The 27340-nt window shown below is 43.5% G+C and overlaps 1 protein-coding gene across 3 annotated transcripts in view; it reads left to right on the top strand.

The window, feature by feature from the left end:
- Positions 1 to 27340, top strand: part of SEL1L2 (SEL1L2 adaptor subunit of ERAD E3 ligase) — a 150224-nt gene that overhangs the window by 118248 nt on the left and 4636 nt on the right. For 2 of the 3 annotated variants that reach the window (XM_023217830.3, XM_026456121.1), the window contains 6 exons: positions 2859 to 2927; positions 4297 to 4374; positions 10458 to 10520; positions 11072 to 11159; positions 13839 to 13987; positions 15444 to 15518. In XM_023217830.3, coding sequence (XP_023073598.1) covers positions 2859 to 2927; positions 4297 to 4374; positions 10458 to 10520; positions 11072 to 11159; positions 13839 to 13987; positions 15444 to 15518 — 522 coding nt within the window. Of the gene's footprint in view, positions 1 to 2858; positions 2928 to 4296; positions 4375 to 10457; positions 10521 to 11071; positions 11160 to 13838; positions 13988 to 15170; positions 15337 to 15443; positions 15519 to 21543; positions 21717 to 27340 lie in introns of all 3 variants that reach the window. The other variant, XM_026456120.2, reaches the window with a different exon arrangement.

Below are 27340 nucleotides of genomic sequence, written 5' to 3' on the forward strand. Positions count from 1 at the left end.
AAATGAAATGCTAAGTAAGCCATGACAGTGGAGCAGTGTGTGAGACAGTGTCTCAGTTCCTTTAGGTCTTTATCAAATCATTATATTTAAGGGTGGGGAAAACTCCAGGATTTATATTTGCTTCTGGAGAACAAGTTACTTTCTTTTAAAATTTCACTGATTTCCCAGAATGAAACTTTTTTCAAAAGTCTCTATTATAAGATATTTGAGAGCCAAATTACTAAACTGGACTTTGAAAATGATTTTACAGAATCATAATACTAGAGCGAGAAGAGCCCATAAAGATTAAAGTCCAGCTGCCTTGTTTTAGAGATGGATAGACATTCATTCATTTATTCATTTCTGAAACATTTCCTGATACCTAACATATAGCCCACACTATGCTAAGTACAGAAGATTCAACATTGGAGGAGACAAAATAAGTAGATAATGAAATCAATGGATGAATGCCACAATACGGACAGGATGAGGTGCCCTGAGAGCACAGAGGAGGAGAATCTGAATAAGGAAACCAAGCCCAGGAGATAATGTGATTTGTGTAATTTACACAGTTACCTGGGGACATATTTTGGTCACAGCTCAGTAGAGAGATTCATGAGATACACTTTTATTTTTGATATTAGTGTTCTCTCATTTAGTAACTCGTACATTGCTATAACTTTCTCCTCTCCAGCTGACACTTAGATGATTCCAGGCATTTTATCTTCAGGATTCCCTAACATTTATAGATCTTCAGTGGCTTCTATTTTGTATTTTTTATTTTAAAATAAAATAAAATCCTTACAGCCGCGTGTGGTGGCTCACACCTGTAATCCCAGCACTTTGGGAGGCTGAAACGGGAGGATCACCTGAGGTCAAGAGTTCAAGATCAGCCTGGCAAACATGGCAAAACTCCACCTCTACTAAAAATATATAAATGAGCCGGTTGTGGTGGTCGCACATCTGTAGTCCCAGCTACTCAGGAAGCTGAGGCAGGAGAATTGCTTGACCCCAGGAGGTGGAGGTTGCAGTGAGCTGAGATCACACCACTACACTCCAGCCTGGGTGACACAGCAAGACTGTCTCAAAAAAATTTTTTTAATTAAAAAAATAATAATAAAATCCTTAGCCTGGTATTCAAGACTGTTTATAGTAATGGTCCCATCGTATTTTTGTAAGTCTTGGCTTTCGGATGTTGTATTTCAGCCACGCTGAAGTAGTTACTATTTTCTGAACACACCTTGGCCACTCCCATCCCCATTCCTTTGCTCAGGTTCTTCCCCTAGCCTCTGTACTGGTGACTTGTCACCATCTTTCATGAGGCCTCGATCATTTTAGCCCTCCTTTGTTGAGACAGAGTGGTGAGCTGCTTATTGATCTCCAGTACTAACTGCACAACTCTGACATGTTGGTAATAAGATCAGATATTAATAACACCCTCCTGATGGTGCTATTGTGAAGATTAGGTAAGAAAAAGTTTGCAAAACACTTATTGGAGAACTGGATACAATGTCTTTTATTCTATCTCCTTCTAATTCCTTATGGAGTTTATTTTATACCACCTATTACCTACTATCTTACTGCTATTTATATGTATTCTCTTTCTCAGGAACATTGTTAGGGAGCAAATGTAGGAATCATGTTTCTGTTTATCTATGAATCACCTATAATACGTAACATACTATCCTATATATAGCAGGCTTCAATCAAGTGTTTGAAAGGGTAAATGAAGATTGGGAGAGCTGGATGGATGAATGGATGCATGATGCCATGAGGTTCAGCAGTGGCAGCATTTGTACTTATGTCCACAAAGAAGTTAGCAACATTCCTACAGCAAACTTTCATGTCAAATAACTACCAGCAGTTCTTCCTTAAACATTCTCTTCTCTTTGAGAAGGAACATCTTTGCACATCAACCTGATCAAGACTTTTTAAAGAGCAGAAGGGTCGTATCCTACTAACAAGACACTTTAAAAGAATGGCTTCACAGCTGGGCATTGTGGGGGTCGCCTGTAATCCCAGCTACTCGGGAGGCTGAGGCAGGAGAATCACTTGAACCCAGAAGATGGAGGATGCAGTGAGCTGAGATTGTGCCACTGCACTCCAGCCTGGGTGACAGAGTGAGACTCCGTCTCAAAAACAAACAAACAAAAAGAGCGGTTTCATATCACATTCTTGAGGCTGATTTCTTTCATTGCTCTATATGGTTTCCGAGGAGGGGCTTTCCAGAAGGTCAAGATGGGCCTAGGGAGTGTGGCAGCAAGGGACAAGGTCAGCCCTTATGTGTTCTAGACAGAGTGCTTCATTTAATGTAATGACCTAGACAAAAATCAGAGGGTTTACTGGCCTCCTTCAATTTGAGTCAGAAGGAATTGTCTTAAAGCTCACTTCTGCATAAAGACCTAATCTCAGCAGCCGGGCAAGTGTGTCTGGTCTTACTATGCCTATAAACATGAGGACACTGTGTATCCAATTCTGCCAACCATAGTAAAACCTCTTATTAAGTACACAGTGTCAACAGAGAAGGCTGCTTTTCAAAATAATGGACTATTTAGCTTCACAGCTGGGATTCATCTCTCCCTACAAAGCTACATTCCCGTCGTGGCTTTCCAAATGTAAGAAGCAAGTCCTCATGTTATAAAATGATATGAAAGAAAGAGATGGAGACACTCTCCCACTCCTCAGGTTATGGTTGAAAAAGCACTTGGTCGGAATAGTGCCTTGAACAAAATGGGCATTTCACAGATTTTTTTAAGCTCAGTGGCAAGAACCATAGATATTTTTCGAATGCATATTGAATTAAATAAAGTGTGGCTCAAAAAGCTATTTTGCAGGATTTATTTTGTGACTAGCAATAACACTGTTCCTTTTCTCTCCAGAAAGCATTACACTACTTCTTAAAGGCAGCAAAGGCCGGGAGTGCAAATGCCATGGCATTTATAGGAAAGGTACATGCTTCATCTTGATTCATAGTTTTCATTTATTAAAAACCTAAGAAATTAGCAGCGTGTGCCTGTTGTCCCAGCTACTTGGGAAGTCGAGGTGGGAAGATCGCTTGAGCACAGGCGACCAGCCTGGGCAACACGGCAAGATCCTCATCTCAAAATAATTAAAATTTAAATTTAAAAAATAAAAACCTAACAAATGAATGATACCAGCTCACTGAACCCATTGTAGAGGGACAGCGCAGCAGGCCTCTCTGACGGAAGCAGCTGAATGGGGCATTTGGCTGCAACCTGAGGGTGGTATTCTTGAGGTGACGGTTTGGGAAGAAGCCCCATATAACAGCAGCATTTATCTGGGGCACCAAAAGCAACCTTAAAAGTGCACCTGGGCCAGGCGCGGTGGCTCCCGCCTGTAATCCCAGCACTTTGGGAGGCGGAGGCCGGTGGATTGCTTGAGGTCAGAAGTTCAAGACCAGCCTGACCAACATGGTGAAACCCCGTCTCTACTAAAACTACAAAAATTAGCTGGGCGTGGTGGCGGGTGCCTGTAATCCCAGCTACTTGGGAGGCTGAGACAGGAGAATCGGTTGAACGCGGTAGGCAGAGGGTGCAGTAAGCCGAGATCACGCCACTGCTCTCCAGCCTGGGCAACAGAGGGAGACTCCGTCTCCAAAAATAAAAAATAAAATAAAAAAGTGCACCTGGCCCAGGGCTCCTCCTCTGAGCGTAGCTATGAGCCTATGACCACCCCACTCCCCAGTATGTAAGAGGAGATCCAGGTTGGTTGAGTGCTGGAGACGGGTACAGGTCTGAGCCCAATCAGGCCCTTCTCTCCTCTACTGCTGGAGTGTGAATCAGCTCCAGACTGACCAGAGCTATCCTTATGCCACCTCTGATGGGAGGCCTCCTGTGACTGCAGAGTAGCCTGGTGGAGGGTTCCTCTGGAAATGCATGCTCTTCTCTCTCCTTTAAAGACTATTCACTCCCCTGTGTGCCACCCTTGGCTCCCTGCGGCCGATTTGCATTAGTAACCATAGGGACAAATGTCCTGCTTCCTAAGTGCAACACACAGTAAATGTAGATGCAAAACAAAAGAGAGAGAGAAAACACAAACAGGGTCCATTTCTTTGCCCTCAGGCAGGATCACTCCAGAAATCTGTAATAAATGGTACTCTTACTTTTTCTTGTTGTTTTAAATCGAGGTAAAATGTAAATATGTAAATAACACAAAATTGACCACTCTAAAGTATACAATTCAGTGGCATTTACTACATTCAATGTGTTGTACCACTCTTACCTCTATTTCATTTAAAAATATTTGCATTACCCTCAAATTATTTTTTTTCTATCCTCTTTTCATTTTTCTTCCTAGATGTATTTAGAGGGGAATGCTGCTGCACCGCAAAATAATGCTACTGCCTTCAAGTACTTTTCCACGGCAGCCAGTAAGGTATGTCCTTAATGCACTGCTGTAAACGCATACACACAAATTGCTTTTATTACACGCAGACTGGTGCCAAAGAATGGACTTCAAAGTCCCAAGCCCAGATAATGGGCCAGTAAGGAGTTCTGTGTCCTGGAGAAGTATAATATTGGTGATGGGAGTATGCAATGACAGTAAGGGAAGCTACGACTTGTCTTCTTGGAAAATGAAAAATGGCAGTGGCTTGTGCTGCCCTAGCAGAGGCCAGGAGGAAACCAGACAGAAGTTCAGCTTTCCCCTCTCCCTTATGCAATAGATGAGGCCATCTAGCTTAGGAACAGGAAACAAAAGAAATGAGGACAGAGGAAGGGAAAATCCCTCTGTTGGCCAGAGCTCCCTCTGGCCAAGGTGGGAGCTTGTCAGGGAGGAGGCTAGGGCAAGGAGACTGAGAATAGGGATCTGGAGACAGAATTCCTGGCTCGAATGCCAGCCTTGAAACTGACTAAATGTGTGAACATGAGCAAGTTGCTTAGCCTCTCTGTGCCTCAATTTCTCCATCTGTAAAATGGGATTTTAAGAATATTTGCCTGCCAGGCACAGTGGCTCGCGCTTGTAATCCCAACACTTTGGGAGGCTGAAACAGGCAGATTGCTTGAGCTCAAGAGTTTGAGACCAGCCTGGGCAACATGGTGAAACCCCATCTCTACAAAAAGTACAAAAATTAGCCCGGCGTGCTGGCACACACCTGTAGTCCCAGCTGCTCAGGAGGCTGTGCCTCATATTGTGAAGTACTTAAAGCAGTGCCTGATGCATAGTAAGCGCGCTATTATCTTTTGCAGTGTGGGGCCAGTAAGGTAGAGTGAACTTCGGCGCACATTCCAGACAGAATGAATTAGCTGTATGAGGGACGAGCGAAATGGTATAATATGCCTCCTGTATTGAAGTCTCTGCCTTTGTTCCTGGGCTCCGTGAGGCTGGTATCTGTCAGATAAGACTTAGTAGACTCCTCTGAATCCCTTTCATGCATAAAAGATGGCCTCATCCCAACACCCATCGGCCTGCTCTTGGCGAATGGCCTTGGTAAACTTTCTATCCCTGCACAGTAGGAAGCATTTTGTTGTCTTACAGTTCCATACTGTAGCACTGGCAGTAAAGCTGTGCTCAAATCAGGAATCATTTCAACCGTTCCCAGTTTTTAAAAACCCACACACTGCTCTATGAGCCTATTTATAAGTGACTAGCACCTCGGAGCTGCTGCTATTGTGGTGTAAATTACTGAGAAGGCTAGTACTCGGCTTCTCTCTCTTGTAATTTATATGAAATTGTTGCTCAGCAAGGCAGTTATCTGAAGTACCGTTAGATTAGGATGACAAGGAAAAGCAGACTGAAAAGGAGTAACAAGGAAAATCTCTTATAATCTGGCAAATAACCCTGATTTGTCAGCTCATAAGAATAATGCCAGGGAGAAGGGAGTGTAAATTAACTCAGCTTCCAAGCTATTCAGGCTTGTGGAACCAACCAGCAGTGATCTGGGTCTCTGGTGCGCTGAACCCGAGCTGCTTTCCTTTACAAAGGAAATCTGAACTTACAATTAAGGTAATTATTCTAAATGGCATTGGGTAGAGATGGCCACATACTTCTTGATCAGTGCCTGGACAATTTATGAGATTTCTCACTCTTACTACTTTGTTTAAAACTGCTTTGTAAATTTGTTTTTAAATGATATCAATACCACGACACAGAGCTACAGATTTTACAACTTCTTTTGTCTTGTTTACTTAGAAACAAGCACAGTGACTGAATGTGACATTGTGCCCATGTTGGACCACATTCCTCCAGTTCTCTCTTGCGCCCCTGAACACGTCAGGCCCATCCCCATTTCCACACTTTTGTCATCTGCCTCCCCTTCCCAGAGTCTCTTATTCTAAGTCCTACTTATCCCCCAGAGCACAGCCCAGTCCTCCCTCCATCCACAGAGCTGCCCCTGCCCTTACTGGCTTACATCATCTCTTTCCTCTTCTGAACTTACCCTGCATTCACTCCTGCTGCTGGGATTTAACTGGTTCCTACCTGTTGCTTCTCCCTTCCTGTCCAAAAGCCATGTGTCCTCAACTAGAGGAGGGCAAAGGTCCTGCCAAGGGGTTATTAAATAAAGGGGTCTAGAGCAGGGGTTTATTAAATATTTGCCAAAGAAAGGCCTATTTGCTCCCTGACTTCATGTCAGTTAACCTAAGCAACAGCATTACACCCTAAAACAGCAGGTGTATACTAGAGGGGTTGGCTATACATATGGTTTTTCTGGGCCAGAAAGTGTTTTAAAAATCAGTGAACTGGCCGGGCATGGTGGCTCACGCCTGTAATCCCAACACTTTGGGAGGCCGAGGTGGGCGGATCACCAGGTCAAGAGATTGAGACCATCCTGGCCAACATGGTGAAACTCTAGTTAGCTGGGTGTGGTGGCATGTGCCTGTTGTCCCAGCTACTCGGAAGGCTGAGGCAGGAGAATCGATTAAACCTGGGAGGCAGAGGTTGCAGTGAGCTGAGATCCTGCCACTACACTCCAGCCTGGCAACAGAGCAAGACTCTGTCTCAAAAAATAAATAAATAAAATAAATAAATCAGTAAACTTGACATCCAAATCTAAACATCCAGCTTCTCTTGAAAATGGCAAAAGCTAGCCAGGCATGGTGGCTGACACCTCTAAATCCCAGCACTTTGGAAGGCTGAGGCTGGTGGATCACTTGAGGTCAGGAGTTCAAGACCAGCCTGGTCAACATGGTGAAACCCTATGTCTACAGAAAGTACAGAATTAGCTGGGCATGGGGGCGAATGCCTGTAATCCCAGCTACTTGGGAGGCTGAGGCATGAAACTCACTTAAACCCAGGAGGCAAAGGTTGCAGTGAGTTGAGATCATTCCACAGCACTCCAGCATGGGTGACAGAGCAAGAGTCTGTCTTTAAAAAAAAGAAAAGAAACGAAAAAAGAAAAAGAAAAGAAAAGAAAATGACAAACGCTAATGAAACAAGACTGCTTTTTCATCTGGAGCAGAGGAGCTGAGAGCTGCTGCTGCCTTCACGCAGGGCAGGGACTCTATGTGTCTCCATCTGCACCACTGTCTCCACCACCCGGCATATTTTATTTCTTATATCACTGGCATGGTTCCTGCAGGTATCTGAACTGGCCACTCCTCACCTGACAAGTTCTAAATACGTATGCTGGGCCTTAAACAGTGATGGGTAATTCACTGAGCCCCTGGGGTCCCAGGGACTCCCTTAGAGGAGAAAGTAATTTGTCCCTGCTATTTTAACCTTTCTCCTTTCTCTCTCCCTTCTTCCTTCCCTCCTTTCATCTGTTTCCTTCCCTTCTGTATTAGTCCATTCTCACATTGCTAATAAAGACATACCTGAGACTGGGTAATTTATAAAGGGAAGAGGTTTAATTGGCTCACATTTCAGCATTGCTGGGGAGGCCTCAGAAAACATACAATCATGGCAGAAGGGAAAGCAACCACGTACTTCTTCACATGGCAGCAGCAAGGAGAAGTGCTAAGCAAAAGAGGGAAAAGCCCCTTATAAAGCCATCAGATCGCATGAGAACTTACTCACTATCACAAGAACAGCAGCACGGGGGTAACCGCCCCCAGGATTCAATTACCTCCCACCAGGTCTCTCCCATGATGCATGGGGATTATAGGAACTACAATTCAAGATGACATCTAAACGAGGCTAATTAGAAGAAGACAGACTCACTAGACTTTGCCATATTCATCACACTGAGCCGTACTACTTCCAGAGCAGAGCAACCCAAGACTCTCAGAACCACAAGAGATGTGACCAGGAGAGAAGAGGGAAGAAGAGAGCAGAATTATACCATCTGTTTTAAATACGGATGTACTGTCCTTAAGAACTCTTACAATAGCAGATCCTCTCATACGATAGGCTCAAAATTTGGAGTCTTGAAACCATTTTTGAAATATGCCTTCTCTATTTATGTGCTATTCCTGCGTTACTAAGGGTTACTCCGGCTGCATCTACAATAACTAAATATAGGTGGTAAGAAGAAATTTGGAGAGCTTTCTATTAGAACATAAGTTCCTGCAGAAATACTAGAAACCTGTAAAACATACCTACAGATCTGCTGAATGAAAGTCAGTTAGTCAGCAGGGCGCGGTGGCTCACACCTGTAATCCCAACACTTTGGGAGGCCGAGATGGGCAGATCACTCCAGGCTAAGAGTTTGAGACCCACCTGGCCAACATGATGAAACCCCGTCTCTATTAAAAATACAAAAAATTAGCTGGGCGTGATGGCCCGCACCTGTAATCCCAGTTACTCAGGAGGCTGAGGCAGGAGAATAGTTTGAACCCCCGAGGCACAGGTTGCAGTGAGCCAAGATCACCTCACTGCACTCCAGCCTGGGCAACAGAGTGAGACTCCGTCTCAAAAAAAAAAAAAAAAGAAAGAAAGTCAGGTGGTCAATCGCAGTTTCTTACTGTAGTCACTAGAGGGTGAAATGCATGATAGGAGATGGAAAGAAAGAGTTTTCTCCTTGAGAAAGTCACTTTCAAAGTTCATTCTTCATCCAAAATTGATATGCTAAATATCTATATATTTGAACATGTGCTGAATACTAAATGTGCGAAATACTCCCTTCCTTAGAGTATTCAGAATATTAATCGGAAAATAAATGGCAATTAATTTAGCATCAAGTGGAAAAGGAAACATCAGGGATGTTATAAGCAATAAATCTGAATAAAGAAATATACTGGCCGGGTGCGGTGGCTCAAGCCTGTAATCCCAGCACTTTGGGAGGCCGAGACGGGTGGATCACCAGGTCAGGAGATCGAGACCATCCTGGCCTACACGGTGAAACCCCGTCTCTACTAAAAAATACAAAAAACTAGCCGGGCGAGATGGCGGGCGCCTGTAATCCCAGCTACTCGGGAGGCTGAGGCAGGAGAATGGCGTAAACCCGGGAGGCAGAGCTTGCAGTGAGCTGAGATTGCGCCACTGCACTCCAGCCTGGGCGACAGAGCGAAACTCCGTCTCAAAAAAAAATTTAAAAAAAAGAAATATACCAACAATGCTTTACTATCTGTAGTGGCTGGACTGAAATCCACAGAGTCTCTAAAATGTGATTTGGCCATTTATGTCAACCTCCTTAGACCTGAGTAGGTAACAAGTGTCTGGATAGACTTCTCCCTTCTGGAAAACTCCTACACATCCTTTAAGACCTAGCTCAAATGTCACCACCCCTACTCCTGACAATTCGATCTTCTTCAGTTCCTAGTCTCAATCAGGCACTAGAGTGTCCCTCTTCTAGGTGTCTGCAACACTCTCAATCTACTTCTTTTTTCCTTTTTTCCTTTCTTTCTTTTTTTTTTTTTTTCAGGCAGCGTTTTGCTCTTTTGCCCAGGCTGGAGTGAAGTGGTGCAATCTCGACTCACTGCAACCTCCGCCCCATAGGTTCAAGGGGTTCTCCTGCCTCAGCTTCCCAAGTAGCTGGGATTGCAGGCATCTGCCACCACGACCGGCTAATTTTTACATTTTTAGTGGAAACGGGATTTCGCCACGTTGGCCAGGCTGGTCTCAAACTCCTGACCTCAGGTGATCCCCTCATCTCAGTCTCCCAAAGTGCTGGGATTACAGGCGTGAGCCACCACGCCTGGCCTCAATCTATTTCAACTTTAGGACTTACCACATTTGACAGAACTCTTAAGAGGTCTGACCTGCCCCTCCCCTTTGATATGGCTCAGAGCCCACTAGTGTGTGAATTCTCCAAGGCAGCGATTATAGCTTCTTCATCTTTTACCTTTCACCTCCTACCTCTGCCCAGTGCCTACTATGGAATCATACACAAAGCAAGTCCTAAATAAGTGTTGAATACAAGAATGGAGGGGAGATTTGACTTTTGTTTCCCTCTTCCTTTTTCTAGCCAGAAGGGTTTATGAAAGTATAAAAGGAGAAACTAGAGTGGGTCAGAATAACCGGTCAACTGCCTTGATTAATCTCTTACTGGGTGCATGTCAAATATTTTGAATAATTTTGCAGTAATTTTCCTTATCATGAATTCTTCTGGGACTTTACTTGGCTTTTTAAAACTCTTCTAGGGCAATGCAATTGGCCTTCATGGGCTTGGTCTTCTTTACTTTTATGGAAAAGGAGTTCCCGTGGTAAGTTAAATTATTTTATTATCTTTTCATTTGTAGCAATTTACAGGGTAAAATTCATGGTCATTCATTAGTTTAAAAGAATTCATCTCTATTATCTGGTTTGCCAAACTGTTATATCAGATAATAGAGAATAAAATAATCCAGTGAAATATCTGCCAAAGAGACACTGAAGAACAAGCTTGTGACAAGAATAGTAATTCTAATTATATCTTAGAATCATAGATTCTAAGTAACCTTAGAAATCATCTCTCCTCTGAGGACTTTATTGATGGAGAAATTTATCTTCTTAGTCTTTTAAGTGAACTTCCCCCAAATGTACTGACAAAATGTACTGTCAATGTAGAAAAAGACATAATTATGATGAAAATGAGACATTAGTTCCTAATAGAGTCTAATATAATAATGAAATAAAATATATATTGTTTCTGATACTATTTTAATTAGAATAAATCACATAGGGTACTGTCTATACTCTTTCTAAAAAGTGGAAGGCAATTGTTTCCATGGAGTTTTATTTGTGCCTTTAAGTAATAGAGTGTAATTATCTGCAGAATTATGCCGAAGCACTTAAATACTTTCAGAAAGCTGCGGAGAAAGGGTGGCCCGATGCACAGTTCCAGTTAGGCTTCATGTACTACTGTAAGTGCCATAAATACGGCTGCTTTATTTAGAATGACATATGCACTATTAAGACTGCTCCTTTTACAACAAACATCAAAGGGTTGGTGTGAGTGGTTTAGACAGAACATTTAGGCAACAAATTAAATAAGAATTTGAAAAAGACTAAAGAAAAGTACACCAGTTGGGAGAGGAGACAAGGAGGTGCAGAGTCAGGAAGCTCACCTCTGACAAGGTTAAGTTGGAGGTGCTAGCGATATCCCATGCACATCCCCAGAAGCAAGTATGAAACTCACAAGAAAGGTCAAACTTACAGAGAAGGTTGGAGAGGCATCAGCACACAGCTGTTAGTTAAGAGTAGTTGAAGTTGCAAAAGGAAAGGAGCAAGAGGGTGAAAGGAAAGAGCAGTGGACCATGGTAGATAACTAGTGATCCTCCATTCTGTATTGAAGGGTAGGCAGGGGAAGTACATCACTGAGAAGAATGGAAAGGCAAGTTCAGCGGAATAGGGAAAAAAAAAAAAAAAATATATATATATATATATATATCAGAATACAGGAAAAAATATGTATATATATATATATCTTCATGGAGTCAAGGGAAGAACTTTCAAGGAAGAGTAAATGAATAAGCACCCCTGTGAAATGCAGTGAGAAGCATGGTTTAAAAAACAAGAGGCCAGGCATGGTGGCTCACCCTTGTAATCCTAGCACTTTGGGAGGCCAAGGCGGGTGGATCACGAGGTCAGGAGTTCGAGACCAGCCTGGCCAATATGGTGAAACCCCGTCTCTACTAAAAATACAAAAATTAGGCTGGTGTGGTGAGGGGCGCCTGTAGTCCCAGCTACTCAGGAGGCTGAGGCAGAAGAATCGCTTGAACCCAAGAGGTGGAGGTTGCAGTGGGCCAAGATCACACCACTGCACTCCAATATGGGCAACAGAGCAAGACTCCATCTCAAAAAAAAACAAAACAAAACAAAAACAAAAACAAGTAAGAAAGAATGAAATATCTATAAGACTTGGCAATACAGAAAATGTGGGTGAGGTCATTGGACTGCTTGGGGTGGAAGCCGGATGACAATGGCATGAATTTAAGATCAGGAAGTTGAGAAATAAAAGTATTCTTGCAAGCAGCGTGACCTTAAAGGGAAAGAGAGAGAAGGAACTCAGCATCAGGGGGACTAAGGACCCAGAAGGTGTTACTTTTAAGATGGCAAGAGACCTGAGCATAATTATAACTGATGGAAAGAGACTCTGAAAAACGTTGGTGGTATTAGCACCTGATTGGGCGCAGAGCAGTGAAAGCCTCTTTAACCTTGATAGATACGCAGGATTGCTCAGCCTCAAAGACTGGAGGGAGGGTGGAAAGGATGATGCGAATCTAAGTATGGGGGAATGGGATGGGGAGAGAGGCGAGTGAGGAAAGACGATGTGAAGTTTTCTTCAATGATCTAGTAGGTACAAAGTTGACTTCTGTGAGCAAAAGTCGAGTGGTTGGCTAGGAGGTCTCAGAAAGCCATGAAAGTTTGTAATAATCTCTGTGGGGAGTGAGAGAGGAAGTGGCCAAGATAAACAGCAGGACATCTGAACACAGCTGAGTATCCCCACCAAGTCCTTCATGTCAGAGGCAGAGCCAGGGCAGCAGCAGACCGCATCATCAAGGAGGTCACATCCAGTCAAGGGGTCACTGGCATTTTCCACAGTGGCCCAGCAGGAGCACCTGTTTTGTACTATCTTGGGGGGTTGAGGTTGCCTAAGATGGCCTTGTTCTTTTAGTTCATTCCAAGTTCTTGGCTCGGGATCTACCAGATTTCCCAAGTTTCTAGAATAAGAAAAATAGTCATGGCTAATGTATATTAAGTCTTTGTATGTTTTAACTCATTTGACCCTCTCAACACATCTACGGGGTATCCCACAGTGGACAGATGAGCAAACTAAGCCAATGTTGTGGTTGGGCATCTTGCCCAAGATCACACAGTCGTGGAGCTGGAATTCAAACTCAAGCTATTTGCCTCCAGAGCTTTTGCTCTTAATCGCTACATGGTACTGCTTCTAAAGGCTCCAGTGTTAGAGCTGGAAGATAACTTAAAGACCATCTAAGGAAAGCCTTCACTTTTGCAAATAAAGTGCCTAACTCACAAAAGAACTAATGAGAGAGCCAGGACAAGAATTTTGGCTGCTGGGCGTCTGCTGGTTCTCTGATCTAGCTTCAAATGCCTATTCCTGCTCTAAGCAGGAGTTTGGTGAGAGTTCGGCTTCTTGGAGCTGGGATTTACCTGCTGCATATGCCACAGTTGTGGCTGGGAGAAGCTATATGGGTGCCCTGATATGGAAGGATGACAAAGATGGCGAGATGCATCATGGTGGGGCTTCGGGTCCTCAGAGACCATCACTTGGTTTCCTTTGCATTAACTTTAGTTATGCCATAGTGGGGAGATACTTTCACAAGACTAAGTAGTCCTTCTTTCTCAATTTTTTTTTCCAGAATGGCTCAAGAATATAAATTTCCATATTCTTACTTAGAACCAAACTCAGTGTTCACCCCCACCTTCAAAAATAGTGGATTTAAAGTAGCTTGACTTTTGGTTGGCTTTTCCCATCGTACTTAAATAGCAGGCATCACTATGACTATTATATCTGGTGATTATAATATAAAAAATAAAGTCAATAAGGGATGGCTTAAAACGATTTTAATTTTCAGCTGGCTCTGGAATATGGAAGGATTATAAACTTGCCTTCAAATATTTTTACTTGGCATCTCAGAGTGGGCAGCCCCTCGCCATTTATTATCTGGCCGAGATGTATGCAACAGGAACAGGAGTAGTAAGATCATGCAGAACTGCTGTGGAGGTAAATACAATATGAGGCTGTTTTTAAAGCACTTGTCATATATGACACAGAGGAGGTAATACTGTTCTTAAATTGTTGGTGTCTTTGATTTTATAAATATTACCTCTTTTCTTCCAGTTGACAATGTGAATACTGACATTTGTCACAGGGGAAAAGCAGTGATGTAACTCAGGTTGGGGGAGACAGAGAAAAGATCTCTCCTCTCTCTGACATTTGGCTTTTCATCAAGTTCAGAGCTCACCTCAATATGCAGTTAAGGAGCTCTGTTTCAGCATTCAATCAAATCACCAGGGCAATTTGGCATTTCTAGTGGGATAGGGAGTTGCTACTTGGGAAACAAAAGGCTAGATTTAGCCTAGAAAATGTAGCCCACTTCTTCCCAGAAAGCAGCATCCTTTGGTTTTTGATGATTTGGATGACAGCTGAGAAAGTGAATTCTTTCAGTCTGAGCCAGTGATGCGCTTTCCAAAAGAATGCTTTTAGGACCTTAATGTCCTTCATTGATTTATTAAACACGTCTGCTGCACCAGCATAAATACTCTATGTTGCAATCTGGCCCCTCTGAAGCTCATTTCAAAAGCTGCCAGCTAATGATCTATCTTTAGATTTGCTCCTTTGCCAACTTCCTAATGAATTATGTATGGCTAACCTCTTTTGGTTACATAAGGGCTATTCAGCTAAGTTGACATTTGTCCCCTAGGGCTCTGCACACTTCCCTCACCGTTATGTCACCTACACCCTCCAGCGCTGTCTTCCCTTCATTCTCTCCTTTTCACATCAGCTGTGGCCTTATAACTTGCCCTCGCAGAGCCGCAGTGCTCAGAAAGTCCCTTTAAAACACACACACACACACACACACACACACACACACGCACGCAGACATACAAGCGATACATTCTTATTCTTCCATATAGCCTCCAAGTCAGGAAAGTTTATTATACAAATTTAAAATAAGGCTGAGGAAGTTTCCCTCGAGACAAAAACAAAACAAACAAACCCAAACACTTCTGATCTTTGCGCCTATAAAAGGTATTAACTCTTTACCCTAAATAATTTGCAAAATATAGACCTAAAATCCTTCCCTGACCAGCCCGTAGGAGCTGAAGACTGATTTCATTTCTCATTTGCCTGAGGTGAAGCATACTAGCTAACTAGTCTGCTTGATTTCTCTTCCTATATACAGCTTTATAAAGGTGTCTGTGAACTAGGCCACTGGGCTGAGAAATTCCTGACAGCCTACTTTGCCTATAAGGATGGTGATATAGATTCTTCTCTTGTTCAGTATGCACTGCTTGCAGAAATGGGATATGAAGTGGCTCAAAGCAATTCAGCATTCATTTTGGAATCTAGTAAGATAAGTTAAAATTCTCTGCAATCCCCCAGTCATACATATGCATATATGACTTTACTACAGAGGCATTTTAAGCCTTCCTAACGGAATGTCTCCTTTTTTTAGAAAAGGCTAACATTCTTGAAAAAGAGAAGATGTATCCAATGGCGCTTCTACTATGGAATCGAGCTGCCATTCAAGGTATAGAACCCAAATAAAAATAAGCACATACCCGGTCCCTGTCCTCTGTTATTCATCAGGTTTGCTTTAGCTGCGTGTTTGTGCACATAGGCAGCAAGGAGCAGAATATCAAGTAGGTGACATTTCAAACTATACTGATGTTAGGGTCAGTCTTTGGTTAGAGATCATTTCCAGGAATTTATTTTCCCCATTATTATCAAGGTCCCTGGTTCAGCAAACCATAGGAATTTTTCTACAGCTCTGTCTCCATGGCACCAGAACAGTTCTTTGAAATATACAGTTTTACTCAAGAAACCAGTTGCTTGGTCTGGCTTCATTCATTCATTGCTGAGATCTTGACTGAACTAATCAGAGATGTGACCCATGTCTCAATGAGTTTACAAGCAAAATTAGTTATGTATGTATCTAAGGCTCATGTGATTTCTCTACTAAAATACCACATTGATGACTACCATAAACTTCAGATCTTTACTACAATCATTAGCACATAAGAATGAAAAACCAAACCAAAACAAAACAGATACATGGCAGGATCCTCTCCCTTTTCCTCAAGTTTCCATGTCTCGCTTGCTGGCATCACATGAATAAGGAACGTAAGATACCAGTGGTGGGAAAAGCAATGGCAGGTGGTATTTGCATTGCATTGCAATGTCTCTTACTATTTTTCCCCTAAAATTATATTATTAAAAGCAGAGAAATACTGCAAAGCTGTCACCATTGGCATTTGGATATGTGAAAACTCTCTTGCAATAAGAGAGCAATTTTGCTTCCAATTAGGTTTCTTAAAATTGTCTTATGCTAAGGCCAAATCATCCCTTTTCACAGGAAGTGAATAGGATAAAAAATTATTCTCAGCTGACACTAATATGAAGCAGAGGAAAAAGTCACAGTGGTGCTTTCTCACAGCCAGCTGAGCCGGTAGCACAGCAACAAGCCATCAATGCTATTTTAGTGAGACATTCCCCTTAAAAAGTCTATGTTTTATAAAATGCAATGAAGGCCTTATTTAGAGTGGGGAAACAATACCTGCAACCTCTCAGCCATGGCCAATCAGCTCAATTACAACAAATACAGGTTTATTCCAAGCCAGGAAATAGTGTGGAAATTGCAGCAAGGAAAAGAGACATTGAATACAAGGGTATATTGATACATACATATTTTTTTCTTTTGAGACGGAGTCTTGCTCTGTCTCTAGGCTGGGGTGCAGTGGCGTGATCTCAACTCACTGTACCCTCCACCTCCCGGGTTCAAGCTATTCTCCTGCCTTGGCCTCCCAAGTAGCTGGGACTACAGGCATGCGCCACCATGCCCAGCTAATTTTTGTAATTTTAGTAGACACGGGGTTTCGCCATGTTGACCAGGATGGTATTGCTCTCTTGACCTCGTGATCTGCCTGCCTCGGCCTCCCAAAGTGCTTGGAATACAGGCGTCAGCCTGTACTGGCGCCCAGCCAGTACACTGATATTAAACTGAATTTCTCAATATAAGAAAGTCAGACTGCTAAAAATAATCATGTGTCCTAAGAGAGGTCAGGCATAAGTGTCCCTGAAGATATGGCTACTGAGTGGCTCACTTGGGGTTAGGAAATCTAATAATGAAATTGTCCAATTAGTCAATGGCTGTACTCCTTTTAGCAGTTACTCATGTGAAGAGGGTGCTGCACCATCAGGATTCAGTCACTGCCCTGTGACTATGAAATCGAAGTGGAAATCCCTCCACTGTCAGTTGATCCCCACGGGAGCCTGTCCGGATCGCCACATGCTGCCAGTCAGCCCCCTCATTAGGGTGGAGCTGAATTCCCCCAAGAACCAGCTTGTTCACTGCCTTCCATTCTTAGAGGCTTCAGGGATGCTGCTTACTGCCCGCACAACTTGAAAATGCACAGAATTGTCCTATCTCTTTGTGGTTATAGCCCAGGAGAAATCTTACGGTCAAAGGATGGCAGCTTTGGGCAAAATTAGAGAAGGAATAGGTTTCTCTTTAGGGCTCCATGGACCTCCTGCTTCTCCAGACTCCCTCAGGCCTCTTTTCTGGGCATCATTCTTATAAGTTCTTGCTCCCAGTTACTGACCTGTACATTTGGAAGCATCTGGAAAGCAAGCCTGGATAACTAATGTCTTTGTAAGCTAAGAATTTTATAGACCAGGTGCATTGGTTCACACCTGTAATCCCAGCACTTTGAGGGACCAAATTGGGAGAACTGCTGGAGGCCAATAGTTCAAGAACAGGCTGGGCAACATAGTGAGACATCATCTCTACAAAAAAATAAAAGATAAAAAAAAAAATTAGTTGGGTGTGGTGGTGTGCACCTGTAGTTCCAGCTACTCAAGGGGCTAAGAAGGGGCTAAGGCAGGAGGATCTCTTGAGCCCTGGAGATTGAGGCTGTGGTGAGCTGTGATCACATCACTGCACTAAAGCCTGGGCAACAGAGTGAGATTATGTCTCGATGATAATAATAATAATATAATAAATAAAAAAGAATTTTATAATGTTAGCTGTCGGCCGGGCGCAGTGGCTCAAGCCTGTAATCCCAGCACTTTGGGAGGCCGAGGCGGGCGGATCACGAGGTCAGGAGATCGAGACCATCCTGGCTAACACGGTGAAACCCCATCTCTACTAAAAAAAATACAAAAAACTAGCTGGGCGATTTGGCGGGCGCCTGTAGTCCCAGCTACTCGGGAGGCTGAGGCAGGAGAATGGCATAAACCCAGGAGGCGGAGCTTGCAGTGAGCTGAGATCCGGCCACTGCACTCCAGCCTGGGCGACAGAGCGAGACTCCGTCTCAAAAAAAAAAAAAAAAATGTTAGCTGTATTCAGAGAGACTTAAAGATGGTTCACGGTATTATATCTTTTTGAAGTGTCTACATTTTAACAGAAGATTCTACAAGATTAGAATTTCAGTACCTAAAGGAATAAATTCCAAAGGATGTTAGGCACTACATTAGGCCAAATGAGAAAATTTTGGAAGGAGTCCTATATCACTTAATGCTAGACCTGAGCCCACACAGGGCACTTCCTCTTTTTCTGAGTAAGCCAAGACCATGCCAGAAGGGCTGGCCATAGCTGAGATGGCCATCCTAGATGAGTGTTCCCTCATCTTTCCAATCAACACTCTCCTGGTGGATGGGAACACAGACCCCAAGGGGACCCTTAGGGGTCATCCCTAAGTGGACTTCAAAAGACTGATAGATCTTAAAAAGTCTAAAAAGTCACATGAGTTTTTTCTACTTGACATATTTGTGATTTTTGGAAAGTAATATTCTAAAGTACTTAGTATCTGGGGAAAGTATTATCTAAAAAGTTTCCTTGCATGTCCATCCATTCATTCCATATGCATTTATCAAGCACCATTCCAGGTTCTGGGACTGTATCAGTGATTAAGAGTTCAAGGTGCTTGTCCTCATGAAGTGCCTGCCCTCATGCGGAAGACAGAAAATAAACTAGTAAGCAAATCAGATAGCAGTGACATGCTATGAAGGAAATAAAACATGGAGATGACGTAGATAACTTCTGGGGTGGGGGCTGAGGGGAACTTTAGACAAGGTAATTGGAGACGGCCTCTAGGAGAGAAGTGGCATTGGCGCTTCTGAGAATGAAGAGAAGCCAGCCACAGTAAGAGTCAGAGAATTCCAGACCTGCCAGGTAGAGGGCCTTGAGGAATCAAATGCAGGGATCTTGTGCAGAGGGCAGGTGAGGCATGACTTGTAGGTGATAAGGATTCTGACTATTATTCCAAGGGCAAAGTGAAGTCATTGGAAGATTTTACACAAGCAAATAACATAACTTGATTTTACATTTTAAAAAGATCATCCTCTAGCTAAACAGTATGAGGTTTCTCTTCAGAGTGATGGAACTATTCTAAAATTGTGGTAATGCTTGCACATCTCTGTGAATATATGAAAAACCATTTCGTTGTACCCTTTAAATGGGTAAATTGGATGGTATGTGAATTGTATCTCAATAAAACTGTTATATATATACTATATATAACATATACATGTATTTTACATATATATATATATCTTGCTGGCTGGGTGTGGTGGCTCACACCTGTAATTCCAGCACTTTGGGAGGCTGAGTTGGGAGGATTGCTTGAGCCCAGGAGTTTGAGACAAGCCAGAGCAATATGGTGAATATGGGTATGGTGGTGCATACCTGTAGTCCTAGTTACTTGGGAGGCTGGGATAGGAGGATCGCTTGAGCTTGGGAGACTGAGATTGCAGTAAGCTGAGATCATGCCATTGCGCTACAGCCTATGCGACAAAGCCAGGCCTTGTCTCAAAAATAAATAAATAAAAATTAAAAAAAAAAAAAAAAGATCACCCTGGCTGTTGTGTGAAGAATGGGTTGGAAAGTGAAGATAAAAGAAGAATTTGAAGCCTATTGTAGTATTGTAGGCTGGAATAGGCAGTGGAGGAGATGTCAAGAGTTAAGCGTGTTTCAGAGGCACAACCAACAGGACTTGATGAATTGGCTGATGGAAGCAAGGGATAAAGAACTCAGAATAATTCCCCTAGACTTATGGCCTGAACAATGGGGGCGCTGTACTGAGACAGGGAAGAAACTATGTCATTTGGAGGAAGGTGTGTAGGGTGCTAGGAAATCTCTGTTGGGCATTTTAAGTTTGAAATCCACGTGCAGACATCAAGAAGGCAATCATAAGAACCTGGGCCTCGGGGAGAGAAAGATGGTAGACATAAATTTAGAAATAGTTAATAAAGACAGTCAATGGAACGAAACGAGGTCACCCAGAGAGAGCTGAGATGAAGCAGAGTGTTCGAGAGAGGCGGGGAGGAGAGGCGAGAGAAGAGAAAAGAGGGGAAAGAAGAAAGAGAAAAAAAAAAAGGATTTGGGGCAAGCCCTTGACATTCCACATTTAGGAAGTGGGCAGAGGAGGAGTCAGGCAAGAGTTTGAAATAAAGAGCCCATGAGGTAGAAGGGAAACCAAGAGAAGGCAGTGCCATCAATGCTCCGACAGGACAGTGCTTGGGCAGATAGGGCCCATCACTCCAGTGCTGCTTGGACGTCGGGTAAGATGAGGACAGAGATGTGGCGATGGATTTGGCTGTATGAAGGCCATCTACCACCTTCAAAATAGCAGCATCACGGGCAATGGGGCAGAAGCCAGGTTGGAGTGGGTTGAAGAGTCCGTGGGAGGTGAAGCTTTGGAGACAGTGAGCATAGAACACACTTTTGAAAAGGTTCAGTGTAAAGGGAAACAGAGAAATGGGGCATGAGCTAGAAGGAGACACCACAGGATAAAGAGAGGGTTTATTTTTGTTCATAGAGGATGCTAGAGCGTGTTTGAATGGCGGATGGGATTGATCTGGGAAAGAAGGTGACAGTGGTGACGCAGGAGAGTAGAGCTTCAGGAGTGACATCTGAGAATGGGAGGGATGGCGTCCAGCTTCCCAAGAGTTAACCTACTTAAAAATATTAAAAGATAAAATTGGTAATTTTTTGTTATTTAAGAACATTTGGCCAGGTGCGGTGGCTCATGCCTGTAATCCCCGCACTTTGGGAGGACGAGGCGGGCGGATCACCTGAGGTCAGAAGTTCAAGATCAGCCTGGCCAACATGGTGAAACCCCATCTCTACTAAAAATACAAAAAAATTAGCTGGGCGTGGTGGTGGGGGCCTGTAATCCCAACTACTTGGGAGGCTGAGGCAGATGAATCGCTTGAACCTGAGAGGCAGAGGCTGCGGAATGTGCCATTGCACTCCAGCCTGCCAGCCTGGGCGACAAGGATGAAACTATCTCAAAAAATAAAATAAAATAAAATTGTACTATACCACGGATGTTACACTATAATGAAGACAGTTAGCATTGAGTGTTATATTTGTATTGCATAAAGTATATCTAATTCCAGTTCTGGGGTTCTGAGTGTTTTTGGTTCTTTTTTAGACTTCGTTATAGATACATACATATTTTAAAGGACTGAAACAAGATTATTAGGCTGAATTCCTGAAAACTATACATACATCATTTGAGTTATGATTCTTCTTTTTCTAATATTTCTATCAGGCAATGCATTTGCTAGAGTAAAAATTGGAGATTACCATTACTATGGCTATGGGACTAAGAAAGACTATCAAACAGCAGCCACACACTACAGCATTGCAGCCGACAAACACCACAACGCGCAAGCCATGTTCAATCTGGCTTATATGTATGAACATGGCTTAGGCATCGCAAAGGTAATTGTGTTGGTAATAATTCAAACCTAGTAAAGACATCTGTGTGGGAAGAGAAAATGTGTAAATGTTTTGAATTTCATTGATGTCATCAATGTGGAGGAAGGAAGGAAAGGACTTAACATCTGCCAAATCCCTCCCATGTGCCAATACGTATTACTTACTCCAATATGAACCCTATGAGATAGAAGTTATTTTCTCCATTTATGCCAAAGACATAACTAGTGAGTAGAAGAGATCTAGTCTAGGCCAATTCAATTAATAAGTTCCTACTTTTTTCAGCACATGTTTTTTCCAGTAGGCCCTGTCTCCATTTCCCTTCACCTCTGGGCCTTTTTTCCATTAAAGTTTCCACTGGTTCTCAAGCTCTCAGGAACAAGGAGAAACTGAAAAGAGACCACAGCTGGATACCAAGGTGGTATTAATCCAGAAAAGTCTTATGAAGCATCTACTGTGTACATGACCTAGTGCTGGATACTCTAGAAAGGCCCAAGAGAGTGAATCTCCAGTCCTCCAAGACTACACTTGACTTGAGGTGATGAGTCATATTCATTTAGAAAAAGAGCCAGAACTACAAGGTGGTATTGATAAATCTTTTAGTGAGTGTAATTAAGGCAGAAGATGACATCAGGGTCTCACAGAGTAAGAAAGGTGTATTCAGTATCAATAATGATAGCAATAGCCAGGCATTGGGTTAAGTGGGCTATGTGTTTCTGTCATTTACATCACACAACCGCTCAATGAGATTAGCCCTAGAACTATCCACAGTGTATGCATCAGGAAGCCACAATGCAGAGAGGTTATGTCATTTGGCCAAGCACCTTGCAGAGGTCATCAATGGTGGAGCCAGAATTTGAACCCAGCCCTGCCTGACCCTGTTTTTTGGTGAAAGAGTGGGCCTCGCAGTGAGTCATTCTTGGTGCTCCAGCATGTGTTTCTTTTCAGTGTTTATGTTCCTGGCTGCATTTCTAGAGCCAAATAATGTGGGAATTACCGGCTTTCCTATGCTCTCTTCTTTCTTCCAGTTGTGTTAGTAATCGAGAATTATTGGTAGGGAATTTCCTATTTGAGAACTGCTAATGGTGCACAGTGAAGGGCTTCTTATTCAGAGGTATGGATCCCTGCCGTCCTGTCCTCCCCTGCAGCCTGCCTTTTAGTTGATCATTTTTCATTAGCCTTGCCACCCTAAGCAGTGGAATTTCAAATCCAAATCCAGTCTGTTTCCCCCATTTCTAGCAGGTGTAAGCTTCCTATGTTTGTAAAATGTGGGTAAGAATGGGACAGGATGGGATAGCTAAATTGGATGATTCTTAAGATTTTATTTAGCCATCCCTGGGTCCCTCACCCATTATCCACCTCAGTAAAACAGATACCTGCCCTACCCCAGGCTTTAAGGATAAAATGAATAAGCTTTTGTGAAAGGGCTTTGTAGAATGACTGTTATTTAGATCAAAAGGGAATTAGAGCAACTGCTAAGGCTTCAATAAGATTAAAGCCTTTCTTTACTCATCATTCCTAGTGCAAAACATAATATGGGAGAAGCACTGTCTATAGAAGGGATGAAGTGACCCCACTCCATGTGTCAAATCCATGTTAGCTTTCCTATCCCCAGCACCACCATGTTATTCAAAAAGGACTTGGTTGCCCTGACAGCTGTATTCGCGCCTAAGCGAGGGCATCTTGCCTGAGTCCCTGGGGACCAGCAGGGTGTCCTCTCAGGACACAGAGCCAGCAATGCTGGGGAGAGCACACTGCGAGCCAGTGCCTGGCTGGCAGACCGTCAGAGGGTGTGGTTTTTCTCTTTGGAGTCACCACTGATCTCTCTCCTAAGCACTTCCTTCGCAATGTCAAATAGTAGTTGTTAAGACATATGTTTCATACATTCAGGAAAACACTTTGAAGTTTCTCTCTGGCCAGTTTTCTGTTCTTTTCTGCCAGGGTTCTTGTTAAATCATGGATAGCTCATTTTGTTCAGTCTCTTTCAGTCAGAAGTCTATTTTATTTTCCTACAGAAAGTCTCCACATTAAAAAAAAAAAAAAAAAGCAGGGACTACTAGTAACCTCCCACCTGGATATGAGAATTTTAGGCTGAGCTAATGAGGGACCATTGCTCTTTGTTTTTATTTGGTTTCTTTTGTTTAGCAATTAGGAAAACAATAACTGAGTACCCAAAGGTATCTTGCCATCTCAGAGTCAAATTAACAAGGCGCTATCACCTTCTCTAATTCTTAAAATGAATATCCTGGTAATTAAAAGCCCAAAGCTTGTTCAAATGAAAGAAAAGAGAGTAGGAGAATACGCCTTCCCAGCAGTTAAGTCATCAAGTAATTAAGCATTTCTTCAGTGAGGCACTTCGCAATCCTCTTTATTAGTTAATCCTCGTGCAAACCAGTGAGAAAGATGAGTATAATACCACTACTACAGTATCTTTGAGAATCAAAGAAGGTGATATAGAGTATTGCTTTATAAACATGCAGACATTTAAGACCTCTGGGGAAGAAAGTTAGATATAAATCATCTCTTGGTAAGGTGAGTTATCCTAGTAGCTTCACTGAGAAGCGTCTCAGCCAGTGAGCTCATTGTCTTAAACTGTGGGCCAGGACTGACTGCATCATTGTTCTGGGAACACTGAATAATGCCTGGTGAGGAATTGGGAGAGGACCTGAAGTAAGTTTAGAAACACAAGCATTCACACACACGTTGTTATGAAACTTTCTCAGGGGCCAGGCGTGGTGGCTCACACCTGTAATCCCAGCACATTCTGAGGCGGGCGGATCACTTGAGGTCAGGAATTTGAGACCAGCCAGGCTAACATGGCGAAACCCTGTCTCTACTAAAAATACAAAAATTAGCTGGGCAAGGTAGCATGTGCCTATAATCCCAGCTACTTGGGAGGCTGAGGCACGAGAATAGCTTGAACCCCGAAGGCAGAGGGTGCAGTGAGCTAAGATCCAGCCTGGGTGACAGAGCGAGACTCCCTCTCAAAAAAATACCCAAAAAACAAACAGTTTTTCAATAGATACTTGATTTGTAAGTACTTTGGAAATTGCACCATGAACAAGGCCTGTTGCCCATCCCCTCCTGGCCATCCCTTCTGTCTGTACCTTGCCTCTGACTTTCGGCTCACCTCAGCTTGTAGCAACGACTACTCAGGGGTCTTCCATTCTAGTGTTCTCCTTTTAAATCTGTGACCGAGATGACTCTACTCACCAAAGATTTGCAATCCCCCATCCATAGTGAGGACTTGTAGCTGGGGTTCACCCGCCTAGTCAAAGACTATGTTCTGCAGCCTCCTTTGGATCCGCGTGCCAGCTCTCGTGAGGGCTCCAGCCTCCTTCGGATCCGCGCGCCAGCTCTCGCGAGGGCTCCTTTGGATCCGCGCGCCAGCTCACGCGAGGGCTTCTTTGGATCTGCTTGCCAGCTCTTGCGAGGGCTGCAGCCTCCTTTGGATCCGCGCGCCAGCTCTTGCGAGGGCTGCAGCCTCCTTTGGATCCGCGCGCCAGCTCTCGTGAGGGCCCCTTTGGATCCACGTGCCAGCTCTCGCGAGGGCTCCAGCCTCCTTTGGATCCGCGTGCTAGCTCTCCCGAGGGCATGGAAGTGAAAGTGAAGAGTGTCATTCCTGGGCTAAGGCAGCCAAGAAGTAGATGGGGCTGCCCCCAGTCGGTTTCCCATCTATCGCCTGAAGGCACCAGGAGATACAAAGGCTTTAGGGGACCCCAAAACCAGGTGATGGAAGGAGCTTGGGCCCCACAATTACCACATGAAGAAAATTCACCACCAACCAGCAACATACATTTTGGAATGCTGAATGGGGGAGAAATAAACTTCTATTGTGTTAAGCCATTAAAATTTGGGGATTTGTTACAGATAGCATTATCTTAATAAATAATTCATCTAACAAAGCACTGCCAGATCATTCTTGATAAAGTATAACTCTGATATTGTTACCTCCTCCATCCTACCCACCCCTCTATCCTACCCTCTCCCGCAAATAAAACCGCCAAAAAATACAAACAAGCAAACACACAAATAAAAAGAATCTTATTTACGTTTTATTGCTAAATGAAGTCCAGACTTCTATTCCACATTCAAAGCCCCCAGTGACCTAGCCTACCTTGATAATAACGGTGTGATAACACCACTTTGCCCTATCTAGATTCTAGGCTACTTATTCCTTCCCCTCAAAGACCTTGGCCTGAGCCCTCCTGAGATACCATCCTTTTGCTGGAATGATCTTAACCCATATTTATGCCCATTGAAGACCAGTCCATTTTTCAAAGAACAGCCCCAATGTCATCTCCTCTAGGAATCCTTCAAGGAACCCCAGATTTTTTTTTTTTTTTTTGAGAGGGAGTCTCGCTCTGTCACCAGGCTGGAGTGCAGTGGTGCAATCTTGGGTCACTGCAACCTCTGCCTCCCGGGTTCAAGTGATTCTCCTACTGCAGCCTCCCCAGTAGCTGGGACTACAGGTGCGCACCACTATGCCCAGCTAATTTTTTTTTTTTGAGACGGAGTGTCACTCTGTGACCCAGGCTGGAGTGCAGTGGCACGATCTCGGCTCACTGCAAACTCCGGCTCCCGTGTTCATGCCATTCTCCTGCCTCCGCCTCCCAAAGTAGCTGTAACTACAGGCGCCCCCCAACCCGCCTAATTTTTTTTTTTTTTTTTTTTTTTTTTTTTTTTTTAGTAGAGACCGGGTTTCACCATGTTAGCCAGGATGGTCTCGATCTCCTGACCTCGTGATCTGCCTGCCTCAACCTCCCAAAGTGTTGGGATTACAGGCGTGAGCCACCATGCCCGGCCAGAACCCCCAGATTTAAAAGGTATCTACTTCTAAACCACCATGGTATCGCACTCTGCTTTTTCATTCATTCATTTATTCACTCAAATATTTATCAAGGACTATTTCCTATATCAGTAAGCCCTGTGCTTGATTCTGGGGATACAGTAAGAACAAGACAGCCTTCAAAGGGCTCAGGGTCCACTACAGAAGAGACTTGTCCATAGCTACTGTTAAGCCTAAAATGGCGGTCTCTTGAAAAGAATTAAAAATAGGCTGGGCGCGGTGGCTCACGCCTGTAATCCCAGCACTTTGGGAGGCCGAGGCGGGCGGATCACGAGGTCAGGAGATGGAGACCATCCTGGTTAACACGGTGAAACCCCGTCTCTACTAAAAATACAAAAAATTAGCCGGGCGTGTGGCGGGCGCCTGTAATCCCAGCTGCTCAGGAGGCTGAGGTAGGAGAATGGCTTGAACCCAGGAGGCGGAGCTTGCAGTGAGCCGAGATCGCGCCACTGCACTCCAGCCTGGGCGACAGAGTGAGACTCTGTCTCAAAAAAAAAAAAAAGAAAATAATTAAAAATAAAGTACCACAAGTATGTTAAAGAGGTAACAGCTAACTCAGGGGAATCAGGACTGCCAGGTTCTGTTCAAAAGTATGTTTGTACCATGGAGTACAAGAAACACATGATAAACTTTTTAAATGGAAGAAAGCAGGCCTGTTTAAAGACAATGGATAGGAAAGCTGTCCTAAGATAAGACAGAAAGGTGGGGGAAATTATCCTTTGTGGAAGAGTTTCAAATACATATATGTAGACCTACTAGATAACATGTATTTTTGGATTCT

The sequence above is a fragment of the Piliocolobus tephrosceles genome, chromosome 20 (assembly GCF_002776525.5).
Source record: "Piliocolobus tephrosceles isolate RC106 chromosome 20, ASM277652v3, whole genome shotgun sequence".
Classification (NCBI taxonomy): Eukaryota; Metazoa; Chordata; class Mammalia; order Primates; family Cercopithecidae; genus Piliocolobus; species Piliocolobus tephrosceles.